Below are 18,069 nucleotides of genomic sequence, written 5' to 3' on the forward strand. Positions count from 1 at the left end.
CAGGAAGTGGGGGCTGGGTGCAGTCTGCAATGCTCTGATAACATGCACAAAACACTGATTCTTCATGCCCTGTTTTAAGTCCCACTCGCTCTCACCCTCAGGGGATTATTTATTTGGTTCTGTCCCCAACCAAACCCCAGATCTGGTGGCAAAATAGGGGCGTTAAACTGTCAGTGTTGAAGTTTTGGCACGGTGAACCGTCCTCTGAGAGGAAGTGTGTTGTTTGCGTTGAGTAGCAACATTGTCCATTCATCTCCAAGAGGGACGATGAGCTTTGCTCTGGAAAAACACGATCTCTGTTGGAACATAATGAGAGGGATGTTTATGCATAGCATGGTATGTTATACCACTCAACGCTGTTGTTGATTTTAATCTGCCAAATTCATTTTAATGGTGTTTTCTTACCCGTTTTCATGAATGCACCAAACATTTACTGCCTGCCATACACAACCCCATGCATTTTATAACTATTATAGTTGTTTTTAAAGATTTGTGTGAATTCGTATGGCATTTGCATGTTTTTGTATGATCTAATTTCACCCCAAGTGACGATTGTAGTTGGGGTGGACCTTCGTGCTTGTTTTTATTCATATAATCATACATTTTTGTAAGCCACCTTATGAAACATATATATTTTTTGGGAAATCAGGTTGAAATGCTTATATTAAAATGGAAACTAACTGAATACAAATTATAATACTGTAATTTATAATAAATAATATAATAATATAATATAATATTAAAACATGGGGGGGCACGGTGGCTTAGTGGTTAGCACGTTCGCCTCACACCTCCAGGGTTGGGGGTTCGATTCCCGCTTCCGACTTGTGTGTGTGGAGTTTGCATGTTCTCCCCGTGCCTCGGGGGTTTCCTCCGGGTACTCCGGTTTCCTCCCCTGGTCCAAAGACATGCATGGTAGGTTGATTGGCATCTCTGGAAAAAATTGTCCGTAGGGTGTGAGTGCGTGAGTGAATGAGTGAGTGTGTGTGCCCTGCGATGGGTTGGCACTCCATCCAGGGTGTATCCTGCCTTGATGCCCGATGACTCCTGAGATAGGCACAGGCTCCCCGTGACCCGAGGTAGTTCGGATAAGCGGTAGAAAATGGAATGGAATATTAAAACATTTTTTCATAATTGATTTAGTCTTATGATATGATTTGTTCTTCTATATTATTATTAAAAAGTAATTTTTGTATTTTGAAGAACTGTTTTAATGGTTTTGTGTCCATACAGTGGAAGTTAGTGGGTCCAGTATTATTTGCATACCAGCATAGTTTCTTTTAAGTTTTTATTTTATTTTATTTGTAATGACATGAGGCCAAAGAGATAAATTATGAAACTAATAACTATTCCTTAAAGTTGTGCTTAACCGTGTTTTGAGTTATTATTCAGTGTATTCCTTGTAGGATGTTCTAAGAGGCACTGATGGGTGTTTTTATGGAAATGTATGAAAATTCGTGACACCAAAGGTCTAGAACAAAAATGTCATGTTTTTGAGTTTTGTTGTGCTGACTTTTCATCATTTTTCTGATGTGATTTGTTTTGGTCGAGCACCCATTTTAAGTTGATGTGCGTATTTTGATAGCCAATTAATATTTTTCTGAGCAATTTGTTACTAACCCAAATCAAAAGAGCCCAAATTCAAGTCTCTATAATATTCCAGACCCTAAATTCATCTCATGTCAAAGTTTATTTATGGAGGCTTGATGTTTGTTTAAATCCCTTAATCTTAACTTTAGCAATGATTGCCTTAGCTGATATGTGTATAGTGTGTTTTGGCTAGCAACAGACCACGACTGTTTGCAATAGAGTGTGAGCTCTCTTTGTGTCATGAAGTGAAGCTGCTCTGTCTGCCGAGCGAGTGGGCCAGAACTGTTGCTCAGAGCTTCTGTTGTCGTGGAGACGGGCCTCTGTGTCACTCGGTGCCAGGATTCCCTACAGTCTGCTGGAATGTCTTCATACATCACCTCACTGCAGCTTCCACATACACAGGTGGCCCTTAAAATGTATCTATGTAATCTTAGTCTGGTATAATTCACCTAAGAATTCAAATTGAATGAGTGTGGATGGGGCCTTGATGCCCGATGAATCCTGAGATAGGCGCAGGCTCCCCGTGACCCGAGGTAGTTCGGATAAGCGGTAGAAAATGGATGGATGGATGGATGAGTGTGGATGGGGACTGGAGAAAGCTGTAGTCACAATTGACTTTCATTGCATGAAAGTAGAGCAGCTTGAGGATTCTAGATAGGTTAGTATTTTAATTTAGGATTCGCAGACACAAAAAAAGTGAAGAATTTGGAGTGAAATAAGGGTGAATAAAGAATGATAGACTTTTCTGCTTTGGGTGAACTATCCCTTTAAAAAACATTTCATTGGTTTAAAATGAAGTTCCAGTCATTTTCAGTTTTGTTCGGTTCTTATTTTGTTAAATCTGTGCCACATGTATATAAGTAATCAGATAAATTACACAAAAGAAGGGATTTTGCAACCATTGGGCAAAGCTTTGGGATGTCCAGCTGAGCTCCGCTCTTTTAAGCAGCGCACAGTGGAGTTGTAAGCTGTCGATGTGAAAAGGATCTTATCAACACTTAACAAGGAAAAAAGTTGCGAGCATCTTTTCTTATTGGAAAACACAATAGTATGTGGCCTTTTCATTTGCCCAAACATTGTTATCATCAAACTTCTTCTCTATTCTTAGATCAAAATCCTGTCTTCACTGCCTTTTCAAATTGGGTAATTGGACTTGAATGCTTTTGCTAATTGAAAAGGTGTTTGGTTAATTGAGAGATCATGGGTTATTAAACCTATATAATAGAGTTATGCATTCTTGTTTTCAATGGCTTGTCATGGGTCAGAGGTTGTTTGTTTATATTAGACTCAACTAGGCAGTTTAACATTCGGAGATAAAAGATTTCACGTGTGTTATAACATGTTTAGGATCTATGATGTCAATGCACATTGAATTGGTTTCTTATGAAAGAATGTGTGGATGTTATGCCACGTGTGAAGCAATGCAGATGTTATTGCAAAAATATAAAAAAATCAGTTGTCAGATTTTGTGCATTTATGTGTTGCGCAAATTGCAGAAATGCAAACTGTGTAACAAAATATATTTTCTAGTAGGCTATCTGGTAGGGAGTCAAGACAATTGAATCATCTAAGCTTTTCGGTTAGTTTTACTAAACTGCAAGAGTCTTGTCAACTCACACACTTGAAGACTGCAAAATTAATAGACATGAAGACTACAAAGAATGTTTAGGAAGGAATGTCCCCTTTTGGGCGGCTTGGACACCTCTGTCAAACAGGTGTGGACTGGAAACAGAGTTTCAGAGAACCTAACGTAAATAGTTCTAGTTTCCCGGTGCAAGAATGTGCCAGCTGAATGGTGAGCTATATGAGGGAGAGCTATTGGTGCGCCAGACCCTCATAACAAAGCCCTGTCCTTTCAGTATGTGGAATATTATTTGAGAGCTATATCAATATTATTATAGAATCTAGTGTTTATATAACCAATATTTTTGTTGTTTTTAGTGTATAATGTTTTAGTTAACACACTGAAGATCATTCCCTCCTTCGGCTCTATCCCTCTGATTTTGGGGTGAGTTTTTGTGACTAGAATGTTGTTCCAGGGTCAACAAGCTTTTTTGGGGCTAAAATACGACCCTTATGAAATGTCTATAAATTAACGAACTAACATAAAATCTACATTGCCAACTCATACCCTTTGACGAACATGTTTAATCGGAGCGTCTAGGTCAGTGGTTCTCATACATTTTTTGCATAAGTACCCCTTTTTAGGATTTTTCAAGCCAAATACCCCTTGACCAAACCGCAACATTTTGAATTAAAATACAGTGAAATGAGAGTCAGATAGTTAGTATATCCGATACCCCCAAGCAGGTTCATTGCTTATAAACATTTCTGAACTTAGCTTTACCCAACTTTGAAAATCTCTTAAGCCATAACATTTAAAGGTAAATCGGTGTTAATTTTCCTAATTCTTTTTACATTTAACCGCAACCTCTCCTAATTTACACAGTTCCTGATTCCGGGTCTCAGAAAATAACTCTTATAAAATGAAATGCGTTTTAAATTTATGAATACATTTTTTATGCATATTTGCCTAATTTCATATAACAATACTATTATCATAATTTATTGATTTATTGATTTTCATTTTTTATTCCTAAATTTCATTTTCTCTCTGTACCCCCACCCCCATTTGGGAACCACCGGTCTAGGTGGTTCTGGATGCGTCCCTCCGTCACTGGAGTATTGCGGGTCTGTATCGAGTGGGCGGAGCTAAGTTTCTCTCAGGCTTTGATTGCGTGTCTCCGCGGATCTCCGGAGGGAGCGCGCACGTACAATGCAGCTGCCAGCGAGTCGAGCGTATTAGTTCATAACTCATAACTCAGATTTGCGACCCTTTCTGCACTGCGCTGTACTATAATTATATCCAGTATCGGTTTTATTTCATATTACATTCGAAGGATATCTTCCAGTCATCATGGAATGCGGTTTCACTTAGAAAATCCCCCTTCTTGGCGGGTTCGCACATTTCGTGTCGGCTCTCGGTGTTGGATCTATCCCATCGAGATTTAGCGTTCGGTACCGCGCGCAATGTGGGCCAGAAACGATTTTGAGGATGGATTCGACGCGTATAAAATAGGTAAGAGCCTTTCGCTTTGTGACATGACACACAATGAGCCGTTTATATGTTAATGCGAACGACACGAGAGCCATGTTTGAGCTGAATGCCTGGCGCGTGTAACGGTGCGTTTATTGTTGTTCCACGCGTCGGTTTATACCACGGTAACCGATCCTTTTTTAATGTCATCACTGTATTTTGTTGTTTTGTGAAATGTAAGTATTATAATTTGTTGTAACATCAGTGAGGTAACGGATGTGGATACGGGGTTCTTTAACGTGCGCTGTCCCTTTAATAAAACATTAATATATGCAGTGCATAATGTAATGCACAGTATGATATGTGTTGATTTGTTATATATGCAGGATAGTGTGTGATTTCAAGAAATGTTTGTATAACAGTGTTCTCTCTTGTCTTATTTAAATTAACAATGGTTTTACTACAGTAACTGGTATTTGTAGTAAACCAGAGTTACCACACATTTATAATAGTCTTACTACAGGAACCACATTTTAGCCCTTTGTAGTTAAATTATATGGTAAAACTAGTAGTAATGAATTCACCGATAACATGGTTGGTATACTTTTACTATGTATCAAAACCAGGATGATGTCTAAAATCTCTTTCATTATATACACTAAATATATACGTTAACTGAATGCATGTTTACATGCTTTTAAAACTTCATACTTGTTGTACATTATTCTTAGTTGTGTGTTTTGTTTTACAATTTGCACAGTGCTGCCAGCCTGCCACAGTACAATCCAAACAAACACGTATGTTTCGTAGTATTGTTTCTTTTAGACTTTTCTTTTATCATAATATATCAACTGTAAACGCACATGAAACATGAATATAACTTGTGTGTTGTTTCTCTGCCAGTGTGATCAATATTTCATATTATATTGCGCAACTCATTGTGGTTTAGATGCACGACTGTTACCCCATCAACAACAAGATCTGTTTACTTGGGATATTTACAGATCAACTATTCTGTCCAGATCCATTTTATACGAACTGGTATGAACTTGGGGTTTTTCAACACAGAAATGACAAACCTCTGTGATTTCAGCTGGCTCTTGGCATCATTCGACCCGTGAACTTGTAGTTTTAGAAAAAAATGTATGCATCTCAAGTATTGTTTGACATTTTGAATTACCTGTGTGGTTTATTGCAAAAAAGCTCGGGTTTTCTACAAGATTTATGGCAAATGCATAGTTGCATGTACATTATTAGATTTTGCTTACAGCAGCTGTAAGCAAAAGTTAGGAGTTTTAACTTTCGCACCTTTCGGTGAATGTTTGCAGCTAAACATTTGAAAACAGTTGTTCTTTCTGGATTTCTAGGTAATAGTTCTGTGTTATGATTGAAAATATAAAAATTTAGCTCAGCACTTTCTTAGGGTCAAATAGATATATTTCACCGACAGATAATTAATATACCACCTTTCCCCAGCAGGCGTTATGGAGGACATCCTAAATAGTCGTGTCTAAACGGATTACACTTCACATCAGAATAGATTAGACTACTAGATTTGGGGACAAGCCCTCATGCAAGACTGACCATTTCGTTTGCCGAACTTCACCTTGTTATGTCCTTCACATCATCCAATGCAAAAACGGATAAATGCGGATTTTGTTTTGAGTTATGGTTTGTGTAATAGATGAAAAACAACATATTTTTGAAGTCAAATCTTTTAAGAAAAGTTTCTTAAATTACATTTTTGTACAGGCTGTTTTGAGTTGCTTTCTCTTACTTTTCTTTGTTTGTTACACTATTAAAAACTCAAATAAATAAAAAAAATCTTAAAAATCATTTTTGAATGGCTGGTTTTGTTTTGCTTCCCTTGAGAACACTGTAATTTTAAAGGGGTCTCTATTTGTAAATTTTGTCTCTATAGTGACCCTGTGTCAACTGTTTTCTATTTTCTATTTTCTAGGTTCTAGCACGTCCTCTCCTGGATGGGTACCAGGCTGTGACTCGGCATGGCAAGCTTCCTCTTCCTCCGCTGGCATTAACAGCCGCGGGCGACGTCACAGCGCCGCCTCAGACAGTGGTGACACGGGCATCGGAACCTCCTGTTCTGACAGCGTAGAAGGTAACACTTAAATTGATTGTGGTTGGTTTGCCTGAGTCTGTTGAAGTGTGAAATGTGTGTTGATTGGCTCTTTGTTAATCACACCTGGTTTTGTAGTCAGACATTTTCAGGAAGGTTCATTACAAAAGCAGCTAAAACTCATGACCCAACTGCTTGTAGGGTTTGCTTCGGTCAGACAAAACCAAATAGGATTTTTAACCACTGGCTGAAATTTACCCTTGACCAATAAATGAAAAGATCCAGTTAAGGGTCTTTTGGGATGTTGAATTGAAATGAGCCACTTTGCCTTTTGAGAAGTTATTATGAGCAAGCAACGATTCATAATAGCCCGTAGAAATAGGCCAAGCTTCATGTCACTAAAACGCATGTAGGCCAGTGTGTGCAAGGGCTTATGGGTACAGATTATAAAATGCTGAGTAAAGGAGATCCGTTAGTTTGCCTTTATTTTACCCAAAACTGTTGCCTCCCTGCTAATGTGACACACATGACTAATAATCCACACACTTGAAGAAGAACTGTATCCATAGAAACCCCATGAACAAATAAAGAAAGAAGCAGTCATAGGTTGATAATTGATGCCTGGAGCTATGATGGATTTGAGCTTCATTCTCTATTGTATATCATGAGTTCTCCAGTGTCAGCTCTCAGCTGGAGGCTCGCCGTCCTGCCCTACATTTTAGCGGGAAATGGTCAACATCCCCATCTCTCCATCCTCACCCGCTGCTGTTGTCCACAGCTAGTTGATGGCTGCCTGGCTCACTGCCCCGAGGAGACGGACCACGGCCATGCTCCTATTGATCGCGGCACGCAATTTAATTGATCTTATTATCATTAGGGTGGTAAATAAGCCTACGCAGAGGACTAAAATTTTTACAAAGTACAGAGCCGAAAGCTATTCATTCTGTTCTGGTGTCATCATTCCTGCGTGATTTGGAAACACTTATGACTTCCCAGGACGATGCAAGAAGCCAGAATTTCTTCTTTTTTGTCAATCATGACCTAAGAACTTCGTTTGAGAGTCAGATCTGGATGGGAGAAGTCAGCATGAGTTGAACACAGAAGTAGGACAGATCTACCGTAACAATATCTGTAATCTCTGTGTAGGACGGGATCCGTGATATCACCGCCTGCCTGGCAGAGAAAACAGCTATGACCACCCCCACACTGCTAGACATTATGAGGAATCGCAGCAAAATGTGCTCTTTTAAGTCTTCGATGTGAGGTTTTTGTGCAACTATTGTCATGATTGTTTTAAAAAAAAGTTTCCTGAGTACTCCTGCGGTCTTCCATTGGTCAGACAAACAGATAGTCCCACCCCAAACCCAAATGGTCCTAGTTAGAAAAGCAATGTTTTGATGGGCTGCAGAGCATTTCTATAGCTGGGGTACAAGAATGCAGCAAATAGGTAGATAAATATAGCTCACTTGTCCAGTTTTTATTAAGTTAGCTAATAATGCTGCTTTGTTACTTTCCTGTGAGTCCGTCAGCAGGGAAGAACTTACTCTGGTTATTTTGTGTCAATGAGATCTTTGTTTTTTAGCAGATAAATTACAACCAGGCTGAAGTTTATTATAACTGTTTCGCTGTCGCAGTACATGTATGATTTTACAGAATTTGACGTAGGGCAGAAAAGATCTGATGAAGAAAAGCGTACAATGATTCTCCAAAATAAGCCTCTTTGTTTTAATCTGGCCATGCCGTGCTGTTCTCAAAGATGGCTCGAAGTCTTTCTGTAAACCTTCCTTTCAAGAAGAGTTCCACATATGTAATCCAAATGAAAATGGGTGCTATTTTGAGAGCCACTGAAAACCACTACATCTAGCTTACCATTAATTTTCACTCAATTCAACATTCACCAAAATGTGCAGACAGCAGAATCCTATATTTAGTTTGCTGTATGTATTGTTCAGATTAAAGATGAGGGATTTAAACAAAAATGTGTAGCTCTGGCTATTAAGCCTATACTTCAGTTTACAGAACCTATTTCATACAATGCTGTGGACTTAAATTACCTTTTAATATTTATTTTTTCCTTTTTTTCGCGTAAGAATGTATGCTATTAGTAGTCTACTATTAGGTTTAGTAGTATTTACTGTAAGTGCACGTTATATTTGACTTTTATTTTGTATATTTGGAAACGCATTTCTGGGTTGTGGTAGTTCGCTGGGGTTCAGGTGTGTATTTAGCTGACTTCAACGCGTCGACGATGATAACCCCTGCTACTTAGCCTCTCAGTGGATATAGGTTGGCGCTATATGTATTTTTAAATTACTCAGGATCGATTTAAATGATATAGTTGGCTGGCTCCTTGCTTCTTTTGTTTAAAACTGTATAAAAACTAATGCAGTTGTTGAAACGCAATGTTAAGTGTTGTGTTGTGTGTGTGCTGTTCACTGTCCTCCTGTTCACTTCATAATTAGCAGACGGCCTCATTACGGTTGGTTAGAAAGTGCAGTACATGTGTGAGCCCGGGGACACGTCCTGCATCGAGGACGCTCAGACTGTCAGTCACTTTGAGGACAAGTGACCTCAGATGCTTGGAGACAAATGCACAGTCACAGCTACCTCAAGCCCATCTGGCTTCAAATGTTTTACGAATTCAGTACATTTAGCAATTGCCTATAGAGAAGTCACAAAACATTAATATGTTGGATTTAGATTACTGGAATTATATCTAACTCGCATATAAATATATCTAACAGGTATATATGGCAGTTGAATTTGTTTTATGGTTTCTTAAAGCTGCAATCTATAACTTTCGCCTTCATATGGACGATCTGTTCAAGATCTACAATTGCGCATTACTTTACATATTTTTGACATCAGTCTGAGTCTGACACTTCCTGTGAAACTGTATCCGATGGCTCAACTTATAAATCATTATAATAAGCTTACTGGTGCAAATCCGGGTAAGACCATTTTTTTGTGTGCTTACTCAATAGCTGATTTTCTTATCATGTGTTTCACAAAAGAAGTTGCGGATTGCATCTTTAAGGTTGCTTAAAAGCATAACTAAACCAAAAATGTATCGTTCTGTTTATTGTTACATTTTAAAAGATTTGTTGTTCAGCTTTCACTAAGTAACTAAAATGACCATAAAGCACTATTTAAGTAATTCATGACAAAGCAGCATGATAGCTTGACGTTTTTGGGTGAACTGTTACTTTAATTCTTATCAGCTGTGATCTTACCCTGGGGTCACTGGGGGTCTCATGACCGAGTGACTCTTCCCCACAAGACGTCTTTATTTTCGAAATCATTTTCTTCCGAAGCGTCAGGCTTTCCTGTGGCACACGTCTAGTTCATGAAGCACTCGAGATGTGTCCCTTTTAATATCAATTTACCTACTTTCATCCACCTTGAGATTAGCCAAGGATCTTTCAGAATTCCCTCTCTCCATAGAGCTGCCAGTGGGTGACCTAGAACAAGGCACAGGAAATTCCTTTAGTTGTGAACCAGGCCACCTCCCCGACACAAGTCACTAATTATACCTTTATAAGGGCAGCGTTCCTCCTAATTACCCGGGGGGGGGGGGGTGACGTCTCCATCTGGGGTGCTTTCGTTCTCGCTTTTGTCTAAAGAAATTTTGCTTGATCATAGATTGTCATGTTTAAAGGGCTTGGCTAGATCACTCTTATTGTCTCCTTAAGACAAACAGCATCCCTAATACTTCATTACTTTGAGAGTAATGATTATTTAACAGCAATTGAATGAAAGTTTTTGATAGCATATAAACCCTGGTTTGAGATCAGAGACACTTTTTTCACAAATCCAACACTTTTCTTGGCACCGTCCTTAACATCTGTCCTCTGAATGTTTGCCAGGCAGTACAAGCGTTTCTATCGAGCGCTTACACAACGAAGCTGGTGTCCAGAACGTAAGGTGTCATCTTGCTATGCAAGGATCTGCTGTGTGGAAAGGAAACCTGAGTCGCATGACTTATCAGCCAAGAATAAACACAGAGGTGCCCGAAGATTTGCAGGAAAGCATGATTTAGATACTACTGACACGTCCAGAAATAGACAAAGAACAGTGACGTGCATATTGTTGGGGATGTTACTAGAGATACTGGTCCAAAAAATGGCTTAACATCTATTTTACTTTTGTCACTATGGTTAAGAGAAGCATCAATTCTGGTATCAACAAAATTTCCCCCCTTCTTCACCTTACATCCTATTCCTGAGGTCAGAATGTCGCAATGTATTAGATTTGGGCCAGATTAGCTACTGGCACAGTCTGAGTAGCCAGTTGGGACGAGCTTATTAGCGTTTGACTGAGAGTAGTGTAATGCAGTTAGCTGTGAGTAAAGGGGGGTTTGTTTGCCCCTGGCCTTCTGTGCAATGTACCCAAACCCCCCCATTGCCAAACATGTTTCATATGCCAGCTGCTCCTAACCCATCGTTTTAATGACGGCTTAAATCGTGAATGAGAGATGTGTTGGACACAACCATTTATTAATGTTTTCTTCATAGAAGGGACCAACACAATTTGCTTAAAGGAATAGTTCACCTCAAAATAATATTTTTGTCAATATTTATTCACCCTCATGTAATTTCAAACCCGTATGGCTTGATTTCTCTTGCAGAACACAAAAGAAGATATTTTGAAGAATGTTGTTATATAAAAAAATACCTGCTTATGAATTTTGTAGATGCTTTGATACGGAGCGACTTACGGTTCATTTAAGTTACACAGTTTATCAGTTTGTGTGTCTCCTGTGAATGGATCCCATGACATTTGCGCAGCTTAGATAGAACCGTTTATTTACTCACCAGATACAGTTGGGCGTAAAACTCATTGGTGTCAACCATCTCAAGCAGCTCGCCAATGCATGGTCATCCCGAAATAACACACCATTTCAGCTTTTGACAGATCCATCTGGATTTACTGTGCATTTGAACACCAGTTAATCAATTCTGTATTAAGAGTCAAGCTGAGCGTTGATTAAAATTCACCCAAATAGGATTTTCTATCATAACTTCAACTTAAAACGTCTGCTGTGCAAATGCTGGAGGGGCAGTTTGCATGTAAACGGTTAATGAGACGGACGTTTGTTGGTATGGATGAAGGGAGAGAGAAAAGAGCTGTCTTTTGTGAGATTTTGTAATTGTGCGGCCACCGTCACGCTTGGAAACTCCTGCCCTGCCCTTTTTAATTCGTAATGTCTTTGGCTTTTAACTCTGAAACAGTGGAAAAGACACACCAATGTCATGTGAAGATGAGTTATTGTATGTGTACCAGTTTAGCTCTTAAATATTTTTTGTTATTTTCAAGAATTTGGATTAATATAATTGATCTATCTTTACTGTAATTACAATAAGTTTAATGTGTGATAGCATGGCAATAGTTTGATTAGCTACAGCATGGAAAAATGAGTCATTTTGCTCTTTAAATCCTGCTTGCATTGCAAAAGAGATAATCCTCTGCCTTAGAGGTAACAGATAAGAGATTTGAGCTTTTCCAACGCAGTAAGATGTAGTCCGGGAACATCCAACCCGCTGAGACCGAGTCGTGCCTCTAGTTATGTACTGAAGACGGCCTCAAGAAAGTAGGTTAGCACCTCTTATTGAATTTCATAGCTCTGACTCAAAAGGCAGTCTGTTTTATAACTTCACATCATATCATTCTCATGTGTGTGAGACGTCCAGAACTAAAGGGGTGACGTTTGTGCGATTAACTTTACAGCAATTTGATATCTGAACTTTTTTAAGTCAATAGAATTTACAGTTTGCATTGCATCAAAGCAGCTTTTCAAGAATAGAGAACGGAAGGGAAAAACAAATGCTTACACTAACACACATGTATGAAATCTAAACTCATAAAGATCAGAAACAAGGAAAGATTTGTTAAATCCACCGTGATCTGATGCTTTAGCAGAGGAAGAAAACCGTCTTAGTTTAAGTGGCTGTTTCCCCGTATTCGGTGCAGATCCTTGGTTTACTTTTCCAAAGTGGTTTCCATTTAAAAGGGAAAGATATTTCTCAGTTATTTTATGTAATAGCGAGTTCTGCTTATTGTGGGTTTTGGCGTCTTTAAGTCACATTTCACACTGTTAAGCTCAGCGTTTGTGGCTGTTACAGCTCATGTTTGCTAGATCAGTACACGACTCAAACAGGGTTGACTTATTTTCGTTGTAGAATCACTGAAGGTACCGTTCTTACTTTCTTAAACATTTCTGTAGAAAATGTTAGTTTTGCAAACAATGTTTTTTGTGTTCTATATTCTAACTTTCTGCTTATTTAAGTAGACACCATAAGCACTCATGTATGAGACGCTGTGCTTTATTGTCGATATTGTCATGATGACCACAGGGTTGCCTTCTGCGCTTCAACTGTAAATATCATCTACTTAGACAAACTTATCTGTTCAAATTGTTTTATAAAGTAGACAAAAACAACAGAAATATCAGCTGTATTTGATGATTTAATTGGAAGCAGAGTTGGTCAATGTTGTCATTCTCAGGTTCAAATGCTTTGATGTCATTCAAAAAGACCTTGGATTCTAAAAGAGGGGAAATTTCTCTAGCAGTGAATGAAGTGAGAACTGAATGAGTTCAACACTCTGAGATCCTCTCTCATCCAAACACCAGCCCGATTTATCCTTATCCGGCAGGGCCATTTCACCACTTTAAACCAAACGGTTCCATATGTTTGTTAGCTCTGTGAAGGGACCGTGTACATAGACTTTCCTCTATGTGGACCTTCTTTCATCTGTTTGGGAGTCAGATGTGAGCCATTACGGCAGTGTTGATGGCACTTTTGTGCTGGATGTGAACCTGGAGGCTTACGTCGGGTCTCTTTTATTGTGGCCCCTCAGGGTCGAAGCGTCTGTCATCGGGCTCCAGCTGTAGACCCTGAGTGATGTCCTTGTCTCCATCCGTCTGTGTTTGTTGTGTGTAAGCAGACAAAAACTCAATACAATTGTATTTACTTTCCAGATATAACATCTTTTTAAGAGTTAAGTGTACTTATTTCATGTATTACCATGTCTGGATATAGTGTGCATGGCCTCACAACCCGTGGATGAAACTAGGCACGCCGTGCTGGGAGAGAGGGTTTGAGAGAGCATGTATGATGAATGAGGAACACGTACATGCTAGTACCATGTTACATCATTTATCTTGGTGGAGAGTAGAATCATTCATCCTTCATCTCAATGGAAGGAGATAAACGAATTACAGAGAAAAAGGGAAACAGGATGCAGTGCAGTCAATGGGTCTAACAGACGTTAGCTTACTGGATATGGATATAGATCAATACACATGCGGTCATAGTGCTGCTGGTGCTTAAAAAAAGTTCCTGATGATGGCGACGGGATGGAAAGACAAGGCAGGAAATGATCACATCATAAATGCTTTAAGAGGAAACAATCGATTGTCTCGCCACCGAACCCGTTATTTGAGAAAGTGTGTGATAGAACTGTCTATGGTGTTTTATGTGAAACAGTCACGTGACTTTACCACACATCACTTGCGTCTGATTGGCTGGAATAAACAGGAAGTGGAAGTTAATGGCCGTGAGCAAAGGTGATAGATTGGGAATGCTAACGGAAAGCTTTTCCCAAGCGTCTTGTGCTCAATGTGCCCTTGAAGGTGTATCTTGTGTCTAGTTTTGTTCTGATGTAACCTAAGCAGCATTGTCTTTTAGGTCCTAGCACACCGTTAAGTGATTATAAAATATGCTGTTACATGATATTCTCATGCGTGTGCTCTGATCTGCTGGAGTTCTCTTTGTTTCACTGAAGGTCCATCAATGTCACAAGCATTAGTTGCAGTTCTTGGCTTGCATGAATTAAAGGGACAGTTCACCCAAATATACAATTTCTGTCATCATTTACTCAAAATCTGTATACATTTCTTTCTTCTGATGAAGGCAGAGAAGATATGTGAAAGAATGCTTGTAACCTAACAGTTCTTGGCCACCATAGACGACCATAGTAGGAAAAATTACAATGAAAGTCAATAGTGCCCCAGAACTGTTTGGCGATCCACATTCTTCAAAATATCTTCTTTTGTGTTTAATACAACAAATATTTTTTTCCTACTATGGTAGTCAATGGTGGCCAAGAACTGTTTGGTTACAAGCATTCTTCCAAGTATATTTCTCTGAATCGGAACAATGAAATGTATACAGATTTGAAACAACATGACTAAACAAAGACAGAAATTGTATTTTTGTATGAACTATAACTTTAATCCTAATATAAATAAACTGTTTTTAAAATAACAACAATCTCTGTAATTGAATGCCTAAAGATAAAAAATGGTTCAGTTCATAGTTTATTATGTCCAATGCACTAGCTTACATGAATGGAACAAAGCTGTATTGCTTTCTTCTGAAGAACACAAAAGAAGATATTTTGAAGAACGCTGGTAACCAAATAACATTTGTCCCCATTGACTTGCATTGTATGCACCCAAAAACATTTCTCAAAATATCTTCTTTTGTGTTTCCGAGACGAAAGAGTCATATACATATTTCAAACTACATAAGAGCGAATAAATAATGCCAATAATGGTTTCTTTTGGGTGAACTATTCCTTTAAGAATCAGCTTTTTAGCAGTTTACAGGATGAAGGAACATTGTTGATATGCCTGATGCACCATTATGTTTGTTTGTTTGTTGGTTACTCTATGTGATTGCTTTCTGCTTCCTTTCATAATAAGAACACAAGTCCCATGTAAGCATTCCAAGTCCCCTTGAGTACACACAAACACACACACCTAACAGTGGCTCAGCGTTTCTTTTCCCCGGGCTGATAATTATCCTCTCCAGTTTGAAAACACACAGCATCATCTCTCATTAAAGCACTGCTGATTCGTGTGTTTCTGAGCCCTGGTTTAGCATCTTTACTACACTAGCATTAGCCTTAATGGCAGGCGGAGATTACGCACAAGATATTCCACACAGCATCTGGCTGTTTGTTCCCTAACATCAGCCCTGTTGTCAAGCTAGAGCTAGAACATGATATATGACAAGCCCAGCTAGACCAAAAAATCAGTCACAAGGGTCTATTTTCCAAAATTGAGAAGAATTATACATCATGTGAAAAATGAATAAATAAGATTTCCATTGATGTATGGTTTGTTAGGTGTAGCAGGCCGTTGATGAACAGGTTTATTTTAACCATCTAAACATGATCTTTACTTAACATCCTCATGATTTTTGGCATAAATTAACAATTTATCCTTTTGACCCATACCATGTATTGTTGGCTATCGGTACAAGTATACCTGTGCTACTTATGAAAGCTACTTTTGTGGTCCAGGGTCCCATATTAGCATGCACATATGCAGTAATTTGTGTAATCCATATAATCTTTAAAAGCTTGGTTTTAAATGTATTGTTTAGTCTTAGGCAAAGGAGTTTGACATTTAACGTCATACATTTGCATTTATGGCTAATTTGTTTACTTTATTATGTCTAAATTGTCCTTTAAAAGACATAGTTCACCCCAAAATCAAATGATTATGTAATCACTGTTAAAGCACTTTATTTCAATCCAGTATTACTGTCTTTCATATGTGACACATATGATATAAAGGTGATCTGCTCCACCTTTCCCATATAATTAAATTGAACGGGGACTGGGGCAGTCAAGCACTCTAAAAGTATTATAAAAATATGTATATGCTTAAAACATATACTCTGTATATTCCAATAAAGAGCATTCATTTTATAGACCACCGTTGACCCTTTTGTTCGGCTATAGTTGTCATTGTAGAACAAAATTGTAGCTATTTACATTCATAAAAAGTAGGCAGGATATTCAAAAGTGTTTATACTGTGTTGTTACGAACCAAGTGAGTAAATTCTGGCAACCTTTTTATAACATTAATTCGTGATTGGAAACACTGGAATATATCTAAACCAGAAATGTGTGAGGTTAAAATGATTAAATCGATGGTTGATCCATTTGGCCAGGAAAGCTTATGTTTGTTTCGAAGTATTTGTCAACAAAAAAGTTTTAAGCTTCCACAAGAGTTTAAGACTAACAGGACAGTTTATGTCAGAGCATTTGAGCTCAGCTGACAGAGCCTTAGTTCTGTGCCGGTCCGCTCATGTTTCAGGGGGCTGACCGATTCCCTCCTCTCATACTAGTTACATCAACTTCTTACCGTGTCACTGTGGAATTCCTGGAAGTCGATGATGCAACAGCAGGCTGGAAATACTGACTGCTGACAGAACTAGTGTGGTGTTTTCAAGAGTCTCAACCCAGTCTCCCAACAACATCCATAATTCATGTTGTAAATTATAACAACAGGGTTGTTTACATGTGTACCACTGGCTGTGGGTGGTTATCAAATGATCTAAACAGCCAATAGGATGCAGTGTGAGGTCATATTCTCTGTGCCCTTAAATATTCTTAAGAACTGTGTACCACCTGATTAAAACTTATCATAAAATTGGCCATTTTTGTCTCCTTGATGCTGTTACGAGAAACCTTTACTACTTTTGAGAACCCATCATGTTCTCACTTCATAATGTGCCTTATCTTTTATTAGACTCGTCTTGGCCCTGGGTCGTCTATAGAATGGATGATCAGGGCCCTGGAGTTCCACATTGGTCCCTAGCAACCGTCTTTTTGGCGCCAGGCTAATAGTGACGGGCATAGCAGTGAAATCTAAGAGCGGCTGCTAAATATGTGCTAACGTGGCAAGACCACCAGGGCCACGAGCAGCCGGCACACACTTATCCATATGACATCAGAGAGTGTTTTGATACACTAGATTTGATAAACTTGCATGTGTACTCATCCAGAATCATGTGCCTATTGCTCAATGATTCTCAGCAGCTTGTTGTTGAGCAACCAGTCTCCATGTTTCTGCTGTAGTGTTTTTCTGCTTTACATTTAGAAAATGAACAAGTCACAACTAGCGGCGTCAGGCTTATATGGTTTACCCAGACCAGATGAATTTATTAGGGGGAAAATTTCTCTTGCATTAAAAAAACGCTATAAGTCGCACAACCGAATCAAATGCAGGGGTTTGTAAGTAAATAAGCCAGTCTGAGGGTCTTCAGACTAGTTGCACAAATCTGTACATAGATTTTCTTGTCTGATATTTCTTGTACAACATTATTATCATTTTATGTTTTCTCTTTTTCTATTCCTTAAGGCCAAAACACTATAAGACTTTTGCTCAGAAAGTCTGTGACAATCTGCAGATTTGATCAGTTAGTGTGTTTCTATCTGAAAATTTCAAAAAGTTGTATGATGTCTAGCTGAAAAAAATCAGTTCAGAAGTCTTGTAGTGTATTCCAGCCATTATTACTACCTATTTTTTACTTACTTATATAGTTCTTCCTGTTCTCATGCCATGTGT

The 18,069-nt window shown here is 38.6% G+C and overlaps 1 protein-coding gene across 2 annotated transcripts in view; it reads left to right on the plus strand.

Annotated features, from left to right (window-relative positions):
- Positions 1 to 18,069, plus strand: part of cep85l (centrosomal protein 85, like) — a 45,202-nt gene that overhangs the window by 547 nt on the left and 26,586 nt on the right. The window contains exons 1-2 of one of the 2 annotated variants that reach the window (XM_056764095.1): positions 4,342 to 4,669; positions 6,588 to 6,746. In XM_056764095.1, the coding sequence (XP_056620073.1) occupies positions 4,621 to 4,669; positions 6,588 to 6,746 (208 nt within the window). In that variant the 5' untranslated portion in view covers positions 4,342 to 4,620. Of the gene's footprint in view, positions 1 to 4,341; positions 4,670 to 6,587; positions 6,747 to 18,069 lie in introns of those variants that run through there. The other variant, XM_056764096.1, reaches the window with a different exon arrangement.

The sequence above is a fragment of the Triplophysa dalaica genome, chromosome 13, assembly GCF_015846415.1.
Source record: "Triplophysa dalaica isolate WHDGS20190420 chromosome 13, ASM1584641v1, whole genome shotgun sequence".
Classification (NCBI taxonomy): domain Eukaryota; kingdom Metazoa; phylum Chordata; class Actinopteri; order Cypriniformes; family Nemacheilidae; genus Triplophysa; species Triplophysa dalaica.